Below are 12,956 nucleotides of genomic sequence, written 5' to 3'. Positions count from 1 at the left end.
GAAGCTGCCATGGAGTAGGTGGAGGACGGGAAGGGCCTCCCACAGGAGCTTCCCTGGGGGGGAAGAGTATGCTGCCAAGGAGTGTGAGAATGTAAATGTAGCCCTGTCCAGCACATGAAGGAGTGTGAGAGGCCACAGGGGTGTGGTGCTGCCAGGTAGGAGGAAAGCTGCCAGTCCTGTTTGGTACAGGGTCCTCCTGGGTGCTGTGAATAGGACAGGGGCATTAAGTAGTGGTATCCTTTGAAGAGACTGTCTGTGAAAGAGTTGAATTATTGGGATGCATAGAACAGCAGGCTGAACTTTGACTGAGCCCTTCTGAGAGAGAGGGGAGGTAGTGCAAAGGAAGTGGGCCTGAACTGTTAAGGAACTGAATGTTGGCTGGAGTTTGGAACCCGGCCTGAACCCTGTTTGTGAACTGTATTTCAATTTTGAGAGTGGAACTGAATTGAGAATAAAACACTTCGGTCTTAAGTGAAAAATTAGATATAATAGGCATCTCTGAGACCTGGTGGAAGGAGGATAACCAGTGGGACACTGTCATACCGGGGTACAAATTATATCGTAGTGATAGGGTGAATCGGATTGGTGGAGGGGTAGCATTGTATATTAACGAGAGCCTTGAATCAAATAGATTGAAAATTCTGCAGGATACAAAACACTCCTTGGAATCACTGTGGATTGAAATTCCATGTGCAAAGGGGAAAAGGATAGTGATAGGAGTGTACTACCGTCCGCCTGGCCAGGACGAACAGACGGATGCGGAAATGTTAAAGGAAACGCAAACAAACTGGGCAACACAATAATAATGGGGGATTTCAATTACCCGCATATAGACTGGGTTAATGTAACATCTGTACACGCAAGGGACATAAGATTTCTTGATGAAATCAAGGACAGCTTCATGGAACAGCTAGTTCAGGAGCCGACAAGAGAAGGAAAAATACTAGACTTAGTCCTTAGTGGTGCTCATGATCTAGTGCAGGGGGTAACGATACGAGGGCCGCTTGATAACAGTGATCATAATATGATCGGTTTTGATATTGGCATTGAAGGAAGTGAAACTAGGAAATCAAGTACGCTAGCGTTTAACTATAGAAAAGGTGACTACGACAAAATGAGAAAAATGGTGAAAAAAAGACTGAAAGGAGCAGCTCGCAGAGTAAAAAACTTGCATCAGGCGTGGATGCTGTTTAAAAACACCATCCTGGAGGTTCAGGACAAATATATTCCACGTATTAGAAAAAAGGGAAAAAAGACTAAACGTCAGCCGGCGTGGCTAAACAGTAAGATAAAGGAAATCATTAGAGCCAAAAAACAATCCTTCAGAAAGTGGAGAAGAGAACCAACTGAAAGTAACAGGATAGATCATAAGGAATGCCAAGCCAAATGCAAAGCGGAGATAAGGAGGGCAAAAAAGGACTTTGAGAAGAAATTAGCGTTGGAAGCAAAAATACATAGTAAAAATTTTTTTAGATATATTAAAAGCAGGAAACCAGCCAAAGAGTCGGTCGGGCCGCTGGACGAAAATGGTGTTAAAGGGGCGATCAAGGAGGACAAAGCCGTAGCAGAGAAATTAAATGAATTCTTTGCTTCGGTCTTCACCGAGGAGGATTTGGGGGGGACACCGGTGCCGGAAAGAATATTTGAAGCGGGGGAGTCGGAGAAACTAAACAAATTCTCTGTAACCTTGGAGGATGTAATGGGTCAGTTCAGCAAGCTGAAGAGTAGTAAATCACCGGGACCTGATGGTATTCATCCCAGAGTATTAATAGAACTAAAAAATGAACTTGCGGAGCTACTGTTAGAAATATGCAATCTGTCCCTAAAATCGAGTGTAGTACCGGAAGACTGGAGGGTAGCCAATGTTACTCCGATTTTTAAGAAGGGTTCCAGAGGAGATCCGGGAAATTATAGACCGGTGAGTCTGACGTCGGTGCCGGGCAAGATGGTGGAGGCTATTATTAAGAATAAAATTGCAGAGCATATACAAAAACATGGACTGATGAGACAAAGTCAGCACGGATTTAGTGAAGGGAAGTCTTGCCTCACCAATCTAATGCATTTTTTTGAGGGGGTAAGCAAACATGTGGACAATGGGGAGCCGGTTGATATTGTATATCTGGATTTTCAGAAGGCGTTTGACAAAGTGCCGCATGAAAGACTCCTGAAGAAATTGCAGAGTCATGGAATCGGAGGTAGGGTATTATTATGGATTAAGAACTGGTTGAAAGATAGGAAGCAGAGAGTAGGATTGCGTGGCCAGTATTCTCAGTGGAGGAGGGTAGTTAGTGGGGTCCCGCAGGGGTCTGTGCTGGGTCCGTTGCTTTTTAATGTATTTATAAATGACCTAGAGATGGGAATAACTAGTGAGGTAATTAAATTCGCCGATGACACAAAATTATTCAGGGTCGTCAAGTCGCAGGAGGAATGTGAACGATTACAGGAGGACCTTGCGAGACTGGGAGAATGGGCGTGCAAGTGGCAGATGAAGTTCAATGTTGACAAGTGCAAAGTGATGCATGTGGGTAAGAGGAACCCGAATTATAGCTACGTCTTGCAAGGTTCCGCGTTAGGAGTTACGGATCAAGAAAGGGATCTGGGTGTCGTCGTCGATGATACGCTGAAACCTTCTGCCCAGTGTGCTGCTGCGGCTAGGAAAGCGAATAGAATGTTGGGTGTTATTAGGAAGGGTATGGAGTCCAGGTGTGCGGATGTTATAATGCCGTTGTATCGCTCCATGGTGCGACCGCACCTGGAGTATTGTGTTCAGTACTGGTCTCCGTATCTCAAAAAAGATATAGTAGAATTGGAAAAGGTACAGCGAAGGGCGACGAAAATGATAGTGGGGATGGGACGACTTTCCTATGAAGAGAGGCTGAGAAGGCTAGGGCTTTTCAGCTTGGAGAAGAGACGGCTGAGGGGAGATATGATAGAAGTGTATAAAATAATGAGTGGAATGGATCGGGTGGATGTGAAGCGACTGTTCACGCTATCCAAAAATACTAGGACTAGAGGGCATGAGTTGAAGCTACAGTGTGGTAAATTTAAAACGAATCGGAGAAAAGTTTTCTTCACCCAACGTGTAATTAGACTCTGGAATTCGTTGCCGGAGAACGTGGTACGGGCGGTTAGCTTGACGGAGTTTAAAAAGGGGTTAGATAGATTCCTAAAGGACAAGTCCATAGACCGCTATTAAATGGACTTGGAAAAATTCCGCATTTAGGTATAACTTGTCTGGAATGTTTTTACGTTTGGGGAGCGTGCCAGGTGCCCTTGACCTGGATTGGCCACTGTCGGTGACAGGATGCTGGGCTAGATGGACCTTTGGTCTTTCCCAGTATGGCACTACTTATGTACTTATGTACTTATATGGCAATCTGGTTCTTTGCTGGAAACCTGTGAGCCTAACAGGGCTGCCGGCTCCAACCCAGAGTGGAGGAAGCGGACCCCTTTACAAGTGCCAAAACTTAACTGGTGGTAATCATGCTGTCCGGTTACCACCGAGTTAGCACAGGAGCCCCTACCGCCATCTCAATGGGTGGCGGTAAGGGCTCCCCACCAAAATAGCCATACAGTAAGTGTTTACTTACTGCAAGGCCATTTCTTTTCATCAAAAACGGACAGCCTTTTTACCCGTTGCGGTAAAAGGGGGCATCAGTTCATATCAAAAACATGCGCTGATGCTAGCACAGGCTCTCTTTTACCGCAAATTAGTAAAAAGGTCCCTAAGTTAAGTACCTGCTAAAGTTGACACTGGGCAACCAAAAATTTTGGTGCTGGATATCTGGGTCTGGCTCATGGGCTGTTGTTGACTGGTCTCTGAATTAGAGATTTTGGGGTCAATATTCAAAGTGATTTAATTAGCCAGAAACAGCTCCTGGCCAGTTAAATCACATGTTTGGGGCTAACGCTAGTGGCAGTTGGGCCCTTTATAAAACAAACTGTAAAAATTTATCACAAACCTTCTGAGAATACTTCATGGTGCTACATGCCAGGGATGTTGGACTGATAAGGCTGTTTTATTTTATTTATTTGTTTATTTATTGGGGATTTATTACAACTTTATGAAGAGATTCAACCTAGGTGGTTTACAGCAAGTACAACTTGACATAAAACTTCAATTCTGTTAACAGCATAACAATAGTAAAATGACCAGCTATAAATATATCCACAATCAATGAGGTAAGAATGGAGATGGAGAACTGAATCCTAGTAACAGGACTAACACAATACAATAGCAGAACTATAAATATTTAATAGCACTGTAGAATAATGTCAACAGAATATGAATGATATCGTAATAGCTAGCATGGAAGAACTTTCATATAACATAGATATGATGTGTACAATGTCAGCACAATATAAATGACACATCTTAATAGGCACAAATAACAAAAACTCAAGTAACAGATATGATACTATTCGTACAAAACAATGAAATGTCTTAACAGGTAGCTGAGGGGGAAAGTGTAGTTGAAATATAGGTGGGACAAGATTAGTAGTACAAAACTTTTTATTTCATTTTGTGCAGCATTATTTCTTTTGTTTTGTTTTGGCTAGACTTCATTTTCCTTTCTGGAGCAATGTCATTGAATATACACTCTTTGCAAAGAGAGCACACTATTTGAAAACAGTGTACAACATGCATGATGGCTCACATTTGTGCCGATAGTATGCACATGCAAGCACTATCAGGAAAAAGTATGCAATATCCTTTAATTCTATATATGGTGCTCAAAATTGTGTGCAAATTTGGGTGTGCGCCCAATTTGCGCATGCAATGTAATGGAACAATGAGCCAATTCGCACCAATAATTGGGTGCTAACAATCAATCAATTATTGATGCTAATTGGCACCGATTTGAATTTATGCATGCATCTTTTTAGTCAGTATTCTATCAAGATGTACGCATAAATTTTATGTGTGGATCCAAAAAGCCATGGGCAGGGTCAAGAGAGTTCCTAAAATTTGTGCACACATAGAATAAGGCAGATCCGTGCTTAATTTAAGCATGACGATTTACACCAGGTTTCAGCTGATGTAAATTGTCGTGCTAAGTCCCAGTACTAAGTGCTATTCTATAAATGGCACCTAACTTTGAGCGCTGTTTATAGAATAGTACTTAGAGCTCATTTTTTTGGTGCCCAAATTTATAGAATTTAGTCTTAAGTGCACAGAGTGTGTACTATTATGAACAAAAGAAAAAAACACAGAATGTGTTTTTTTTCTGCTTGTGTTTGTTTGCTAACAACATACAACAATACAGGATATGTTGTTGACATTCCCTATCTTTTTACAATTGACAGCCCATCCCTAGTACAAAGCCATCGAGATAAATAGATAGGTGGCCTAACTGAAGGCAAATTATATGTAAAGTTAAATAAGTTATGAGGTACCGGTGTAAGTTACAGGGTGTGCAGTAAGCTAGTCCAGGCGCAGAGTGAATGGATAGTCAGTTGCCACATGTATTAAAGGTTGGGAAAGAGTTTATTTATTTATTTAGGATTTTGCCCACACCTTTTTCAGTCGTAGCTTAAGGTAAGCTTTCACCTGCTTCCTAAAGACTCTCTGGGAGTGATTTCCAATGGTGAGGACTACTCCTGAAAAGTCTTGCTGATGGGTATCACATTGTGCAATTTCTTTTTATGAGGGAACAAATAGTAATGCTCCTGGAGAGGACCTTACAGACATCAAAGGTGTATAGTGAGCTAACTTAGGGGTTCTTTTACTAAGGTGCGCTAGCGTTTTTAGCTCTCACTAAAACTCAGCTGGCGCTAAACGCTGAGACACCTATAGGAATATAATGGGTGTCTCAGCATTGAGTACCAGCTGATTTCTAGCACATTTAGAAAAAGACCCCCTTGTACTGTGGCCCATTTTGTCTGAGGACCTTGAAGATCAAAAGTACTGGTAGACAGTATAGTTTTTAACAAAATTGGCATAGGAGGGAGGATGCTCAAATGGATATTAGGTTTCCTAACCACCAGATCCTACCAAGTAAAGATGAACTCCGCCCTTTCCCATATATGGAAAGCTGTATACAGAGTCCCACAGGACTCGCCACTCTCACCAATATTATTCAACTTAATGATGCCCCCCCCCCCCTTTGCCTGAACACTATCTAAACAAGGATTCAGCCCACTCATATATGCTGATGACGTATCAATCTAAATCCCTTTTAAAAAGAATCTGCACAAAATCACAACTAGGATTACAGAAGGCATAAATATAATGGAATCCTGGGCTTCAACATTCAAACTCAAACTGAACAAAGACAAAACATAATGCCTGATAATCACATCACCCCACAACACCACCCAATTCCCCGACATCTCCGTCTTGGGCACCTCCCTCCCCATATCTGACAATCTAAAAATCCTGGGAATCACCATAGACTGCAACCTGACACTTGACATACAAATATCAAACACTACAAAGAAAATGTTCCACACCATGTAGAAACTGAAGCGCATTAAAATCTACTTCCCAAAAGATGTATTCTGCACAGTAGTACAATCCATGGTTCTCGCCCATGTTGACTACTGCAACGGAATCTACGCCGGATGCAAGGAACAATCACTAAAAAAAACTACAAACTGCACAAAACACAGCAGCAAGACTAATATTTGGACAAAAATGCTTTGAAAATGCATGACCACTACTCCAAAAACCTACACTGGATCTCAGTTAAAGCATGGATATCCTTCAAGATATGCTCACTTGCCTACAGAATAATCTTTGGTCTAGAATACTTGACAAACCTAGTAGAACTACCTATATGCAATGCAATCAAAGGCGCTAGAACCCTTCACTTTCCCAAATGTCAAGAAATAGTATACAAATCTTTGTATTCAACCAACTTCATATACATCTGTTCCAAGATATGAAACACACTTCCAAAAGCCCTCAAATGCATAAACAATTACTTGGCATTCAGAAAACACACGAAAGCCCACTTCTTCATACAGTCTTTTTCTGATGAACCCTCATAATCAAACTGACTGATAACAATACACGATGGTACCGTATCTCAAACAGAAACTGATCAAGACAAGCGCCAACCCATAAGGACACCGCAGAATGAATAACTGATGTATGTGTACAACCAAAGTAACTTGTAAGCCACATTGAACTGATTCACTATTGTAAAATGTGGGGTACAAATGCAGAAAATAAATAAATATGGTCATGCCACTTGCAGCCCTCTATCAGTTGTGCTGCAGTATTCTGAATTAGTTGGAGCTAGTGCAAATGTTTGATTTGACCAATGTACAGGGCATTAAAATAGACCAGTCATGACATTATTACAGCATGGACCACTGTAGTCAGACTCATTTTACAATATAAATAGAGAGATTTTGTAATTGCTGAGGGTGTTTGAAAGAGTTATTAAAGGTTGATTGAATATGGAGGATCAAACCAAGTTATGAGTTTAGCAGTATCCCAAGATTCTTGACCTTTGATTTTAGGGGGAGTTCATACCTCCCAAATGGTATTTTGAAGTCAAGTACCTATCCACTGGCGTTAAGAGCCCACAGAACCTTTGTTTTTCTTGGGTTCAAGCAAAGTTTGTTGTTGATGTTTTTTGTTTTGTTTTTTTTGCCCATTTCTGAGTTGCTGTTATACAAGCAGTCAGTTTAGTCAAAGCTGTGGTGATAGGGTAGATTGTTTTGATATACTAACTTTTTGTAGTACAACCAAAGCAGTTTATATATTATATGCAGGTACTTTCTCTGTCCCCGGTGGGCAATGGAGGGTTAAGTGACTTGCCCAGAATCAGAAGGAGCCACAGTGAAAATCAAACTTGGATCCCCCAGTTTTCAGCTCATTGTGCTAACCATTAAGCTACTCCTCAGCTTTTCTGCTGTTCTAGTTTATCCTGCATTGAATACTGTCTGAATATTAATGCTATCTGGAGAAGTTTCAGCACCTAACACATTATCTGGATATTCGGTGCAGCAATTATCCAGATAGTGGCACTGAATATTGTTGTTATCTAGATAAGTTCCAGGACCACCCACACTCTGACCTAGCACTATCTGCAATTTGTAAGGATATTCAGTGACACTAATGTATCTGTAGAGTACCTCTGAATATCCAGGTTAGTAGCACATACTCCGATAGCAGGTGCTGATATCCAGATAAATGCTTTTGAATATTGACCTATGTATGTATAAACTGAGAACAGAAAAAAATGTGTCATTACCTGCTTTGCCAGGCTTCACAACTAGCCCCAGTCCAGCTGGCAGTCCTGTGCCTGCCCCTGTACCTGCATGAAAGTGCATACATGATTGATTACTGCAAACAATAGCCAACACTTTCCTGTGGCAGCTGAAGGGTAGATTTTGTGGCATGAAATAAAAAAAAAATCTGTAGCAAATTTTCTGAAATTCTGTGATGTATTTATATAAATTTACATGCTCTTGCATACTAAATAATGTAATTTTTTGACCTGTCAATCTTCTTTCAACTTAGTCTGTTCCTTACTGTAGTCACTGCAGTGATAGTCTTTGGGCCAAAGGCCATGTATCAGTTCTATCCTGTATAGACTCAAGACTTAGGGCTCTGTTTACTAAATATTAGCGCACACTAACAGGCTATCTTGTTACTTTTTCCATAGGAATAATATGGGTGCAGCAGCAGATAGTGAGTGCCAACGTTTCACAGTATATTTGTCCAGGCTGTTTATCATCTTTAAATCTACACTACCCAAGCTGTAAAGGACTTAAATACAAATCTACCTACGCATCCAGTTTTTCTTACATAAGCACAAAACTGTGGAACGAGCTACCAAGTGCTTTGAAAAAGATGCACAACTACCTACACGTCAGGAAAATACTAAAAACCACCCAGTTAAAAAAGGCATACCCCACCGATCCAACTTAAATGCCTGATCTCGGCTATACAAGAAAATCAAAGCACATAATGAACATAACACTACTCTTCCGCTCTATGATCCCTAATGTGACTTCTGCCACATGGACTTTATCTTACCACAAACCATATTGTATTTGTTCACACCGGAGTCGGCAAACACCCCTCCGGTACTATGTAAGTCACATTGAGCCTACAAATAGGTGGGGAAATGTGGGGTACAAATGTAACAAATAAATAAATAAATTGGGTGCTTCTGTTTCTTGAGACATTTGACAAAGCAAAACATTTACAGATGATTGTGTCATGGGAGGTGATTCAGCATTTCCTGGGTGCATAAGGGGAAGGGACAATATGGAAAAAAATTAAAAGGTCCCCATCCATAAAAATTTGCCCAGGGTCCCACAAGTGGTTAAAGCAGCCCTGTTTATGTGCATATGCAGCCACACAACTTTATAAAAGGCTTTTTCTGTGTGCAAAATGGGGTTTATATTTGGAAAAAGTTTTTAAAAATTACCCCCATAATGAACAGTCCCTACTCCTTGGAGCTTACAGTCTAGTTAGGACAGACAGAACACACATCAAAAACAAATTAGAGTCATTAAGTTAAGACAACAAGGCCGTAAGGTGAAAAGAATTACAGCAGGTGGTTTTAGGCAGGAATAAGTTGATAAAGTTAATTGAATATTAAACTGTTGGGATCTCAACTATATAGAAAGCAATTTTCAAATAGTAACTTACCCAGGTACATAGCTATTTACTTGGGTAAGACATACACACATTTTTTCCATTTATAAGCCATTTCTGCTTGTAAAAAACATGTTTTACATGCAGAAAAAGGCATTGGTAAACTTGCCTAGCCTATATACACATAAACGTATGTGCAAACAATTTACTTGTGAAGACAGTAACTTTACATGTAATAAGCCTAGGAGTTCACAGAAGTGGAGTTTGGGCCGAGTCAGATCGCAGCAGCTAATTTTATTGCAAAGCCAGCAGGGGCAGGAGTGTCTCAGAATCGCTCCTACCCCAAAGAGGCCAATAGACCACCAGGGCTTCAAAGGTAGGCCTGGAGAGCGCCTAAGGGTGGAGGGAGAGCAGAGTTGTTGGGCAGCCCTGGGGGATAGGTTTTCTACTGGGGGGATGCTGGCCTGACTGTTTTGGTTTCAGATTCAGTTCCAGTTGAAGCCGAATTGGGAAGTTCGACCACAGATTCATTTTCGGCTGAAACTGAAAGCCCTGGTGTTGGTTGCCCTCTAATTTCTTTGTTTACAGACCAAGTTGAAAATATATTGTCTCCTTTATGTACTGTATCCTTTGAAGCATTTATCTTACAAAATGAGTCAGTATCAGTCCTTACCAATTCCATATCCAGGCTGAAGACCAGCACCAGGATAAACACCTGTCCCAGCAGGATAACCTATGAAGATGAAAGCATGTTAGAAATTGCATACAGGCAAGAACTGTTCCAGACTCTCCATATTTATTAACGTTTTTCAATAAAGATGTTTTTTTCCATAGGCACAGAAGAAGGAAAATCAATTATGAATAAGATCCAAGGAAAAATATTTTAAACACTCCAGAATGTATAAATTTTACCTTGCTGAACTCCAGTGCTTGGGTAACTGCCAACACCAACTCCATTGCCATAACCTGGACAGGCAAAAACAAAGTTGTTCACATATAAGGGATGTTTTCCATGGATAGCAGGGTAATAAGCCACGTAACTGGGTAATGTTAACTGATGGTGCTGATATAAGGAGTATTTCTTCAGAAACTGTAAAGAAATCTGAAAAGCTTTTCTTTATATGTGCAGAATTTCTCACTCTGCTTCTACAGGGCAATGTCCCCTCAGTCCTATATAATAGTTTAAAATAAAAGTCAACTCCAAAAAGGGGAGTTGAGGTTATGTATGGCTAATTGTTCTGCTGACCTTGAAGAACACCTCATAAAGGCACCCTACTTAATAGATAGCATTAACTATAGACAGTATCCACTTGGAGGGAACAGGATCCAAGACACAAGTTGTTGGCCTGGTCGAAAGAATAATTTGATGTAAAGAGATAAGCGATAAAGGGGAAGGGGAAATGGGACTTGATATACCACCTTTCTTAGGTTTTTGCAACTACATTCAAAGCGGGTTACATATATTCAGGTACTTATTTTGTACCAGGGGCAATGGAGGGTTAAGTGACTTACCCAGAGTCACAAGGAGCTGCAGTGGGAATCAAACTCAGTTCCCCAGGATCAAAGTCCACTCCTCCAAATCCCTCCTCTCCGTACCCTTCTCCACCACTGCCAACTCCAGGCTCCGCTCATTCTGCCTTGCCTCACCCTATGCCTGGAACAATCTTCTTCAACCCCTACGCCAAGCCCCCTCCCTACCCATCTTCAAAACTCTGCTTAAAACTCACCTCTTCAATGCTGCTTTCGGCACCTAACCTTTCGAGAAACATAGTAAGCCCTATCAGATCGACTCTACACTTGTCTTTTAGATTGTACACTTGTCTCTAGATTGTACACCTGTCTTTTAGATTGTAAGCTCCTTGAGCAGGGACTGTCCTTCCATGTTAAATTGTACAGCGCTGCGTAACCCTAGTAGCGCTTTAGAAATGTTAAGTAGTAGTAGTAGTAGGCTACTCCTAGTCCTGGTAGTAAGGTTTGAAGAGTAGGAGGAAAATCTGAGGAAATCATGTCTTCAGCACGTAAATCAGGTATAGCCTGTGTCATACCAGGATCAATATTAACTTGGAGGTAGCATTGATTATCCATAATTTTTTTAGGGGAGGGAGGGGGGACAAAATTCTGAAGTTTTATTCTTAGTGGCAAATCAATCAGCCAGGTTGAAAGCCAATGGCTCTACAGTAGTGGAGACTTTGTGTGGTTTAGGACTGGTTAAATTCGCAAATACTGAAAAGAGTATTTCTACTACATTTCTTTGAAGGGGTGAACAAACATGTGGATAAAGGTGAGCCGGTTGATATTGTGTATCTGGATTTTCAGAAGGCGTTTGACAAAGTACCTCATTAAAGACTCCAGAGGAAATTGGAGAGTCATGGGATAGGAGGTAGTATTCTATTGTGGATTAAAAACTGGTTAAAAGATAGAAAACAGAGAGTAGGGTTAAATGGTCAGTATTCTCAATGGAGAAGGGTAGTTGGTGGGGTTCCCCAGGGGTCTGTGCTGCCTCTCTGCCCTTCCCTCCTCCATCCACATCCAGCAATTCTCCCCTCTCCTCCATTTCCAGCAATTTCTCCTCTCCCTGAGCACTGCCATCCCATCCAAGTCCATCCTTGGCCCTCTCTGCCCTTCCCTCCTCCATCCACATCCAGCAATTCTCCTCTCTCCCCTCCCCTCCATTTCCAGCAATTTCTCCTCTCCATGGGCCCTGCCATCCCATCCAAGTCCATCCTTGGTCCTCTCTGCCCTTCCCTCCTCCATCCACATCCAGCAATTCTCCTCTCTCCCCTCCCCTCCATTTCCAGCAATTTCTCCTCTCCATGGGCCCTGCCATCCCATCCAAGTCCATCCTTGGTCCTCTCTGCCCTTCCCTCCTCCATCCACATCCAGCAATTCTCCTCTCTCACCGCAGGAGGGCGCCGGCTCCCGCGGCCTACCCAGCTGTTCGACGGCCTTCCCACTTCCAGTTCCCGCCGTAACACTGCACGCGGCGGTGTACGCGCTTTACACCTCTGCGGCGCTGCTCGTCTCCTTCCAGCCTGGCCAGCGGCTCCTCCACACTCGACATCACGAGATGACGCCTCCTCCCCCTGCAGCACCCTGCCTTGCGGTTGCGGCAAGTGAGTAGCCTAACCGTCTCGTGTCTCATGTCCTCCTCCGGCTGGCTCACTCCTCCATCCCAGGCACTGAGGCCCCCAGCTGACTGCCTGACTCACTGCCTAAGCTTCTGCCCCTGCCCTGACCTTTCCTGCACTGGCTAGTGCACTCCTCATCCACCCCTGCCGTACACAGGCCACGCCACTAGTCGGGACTCACTCGGCAAAGCAGAAGAGAAGAAGAATCTTCTTAATCAACTTCTGATTACAGACTTTAGTGAGTGCCGTTTCAGTCGAGTGTAGAG

General features: G+C 42.4%; 1 protein-coding gene across 1 annotated transcript in view; it reads right to left on the bottom strand.

Annotated features, from left to right (window-relative positions):
• Positions 1-12,623, bottom strand: part of LOC115475076 (fibroin heavy chain-like) — a 223,143-nt gene extending 210,520 nt beyond the window's left edge. The window contains exons 1-4 of the mRNA XM_030210816.1: positions 12,555-12,623; positions 10,475-10,652; positions 10,236-10,295; positions 8,208-8,270 (exon numbers count right to left, since the gene is read on the bottom strand). Of these exons, the coding sequence (XP_030066676.1) occupies positions 8,208-8,270; positions 10,236-10,295; positions 10,475-10,652; positions 12,555-12,623 (370 nt within the window). The remainder of the gene's footprint in view (positions 1-8,207; positions 8,271-10,235; positions 10,296-10,474; positions 10,653-12,554) is intronic.
• Positions 12,624-12,956: the final 333 nt, after the last annotated feature.

This window comes from Microcaecilia unicolor, chromosome 7 (genome assembly GCF_901765095.1).
Source record: "Microcaecilia unicolor chromosome 7, aMicUni1.1, whole genome shotgun sequence".
Lineage (NCBI taxonomy): Eukaryota > Metazoa > Chordata > Amphibia > Gymnophiona > Siphonopidae > Microcaecilia > Microcaecilia unicolor.
Note: the sequence above shows the minus strand (reverse complement) of the source record. Positions and strands in the feature narration are given on the sequence as shown.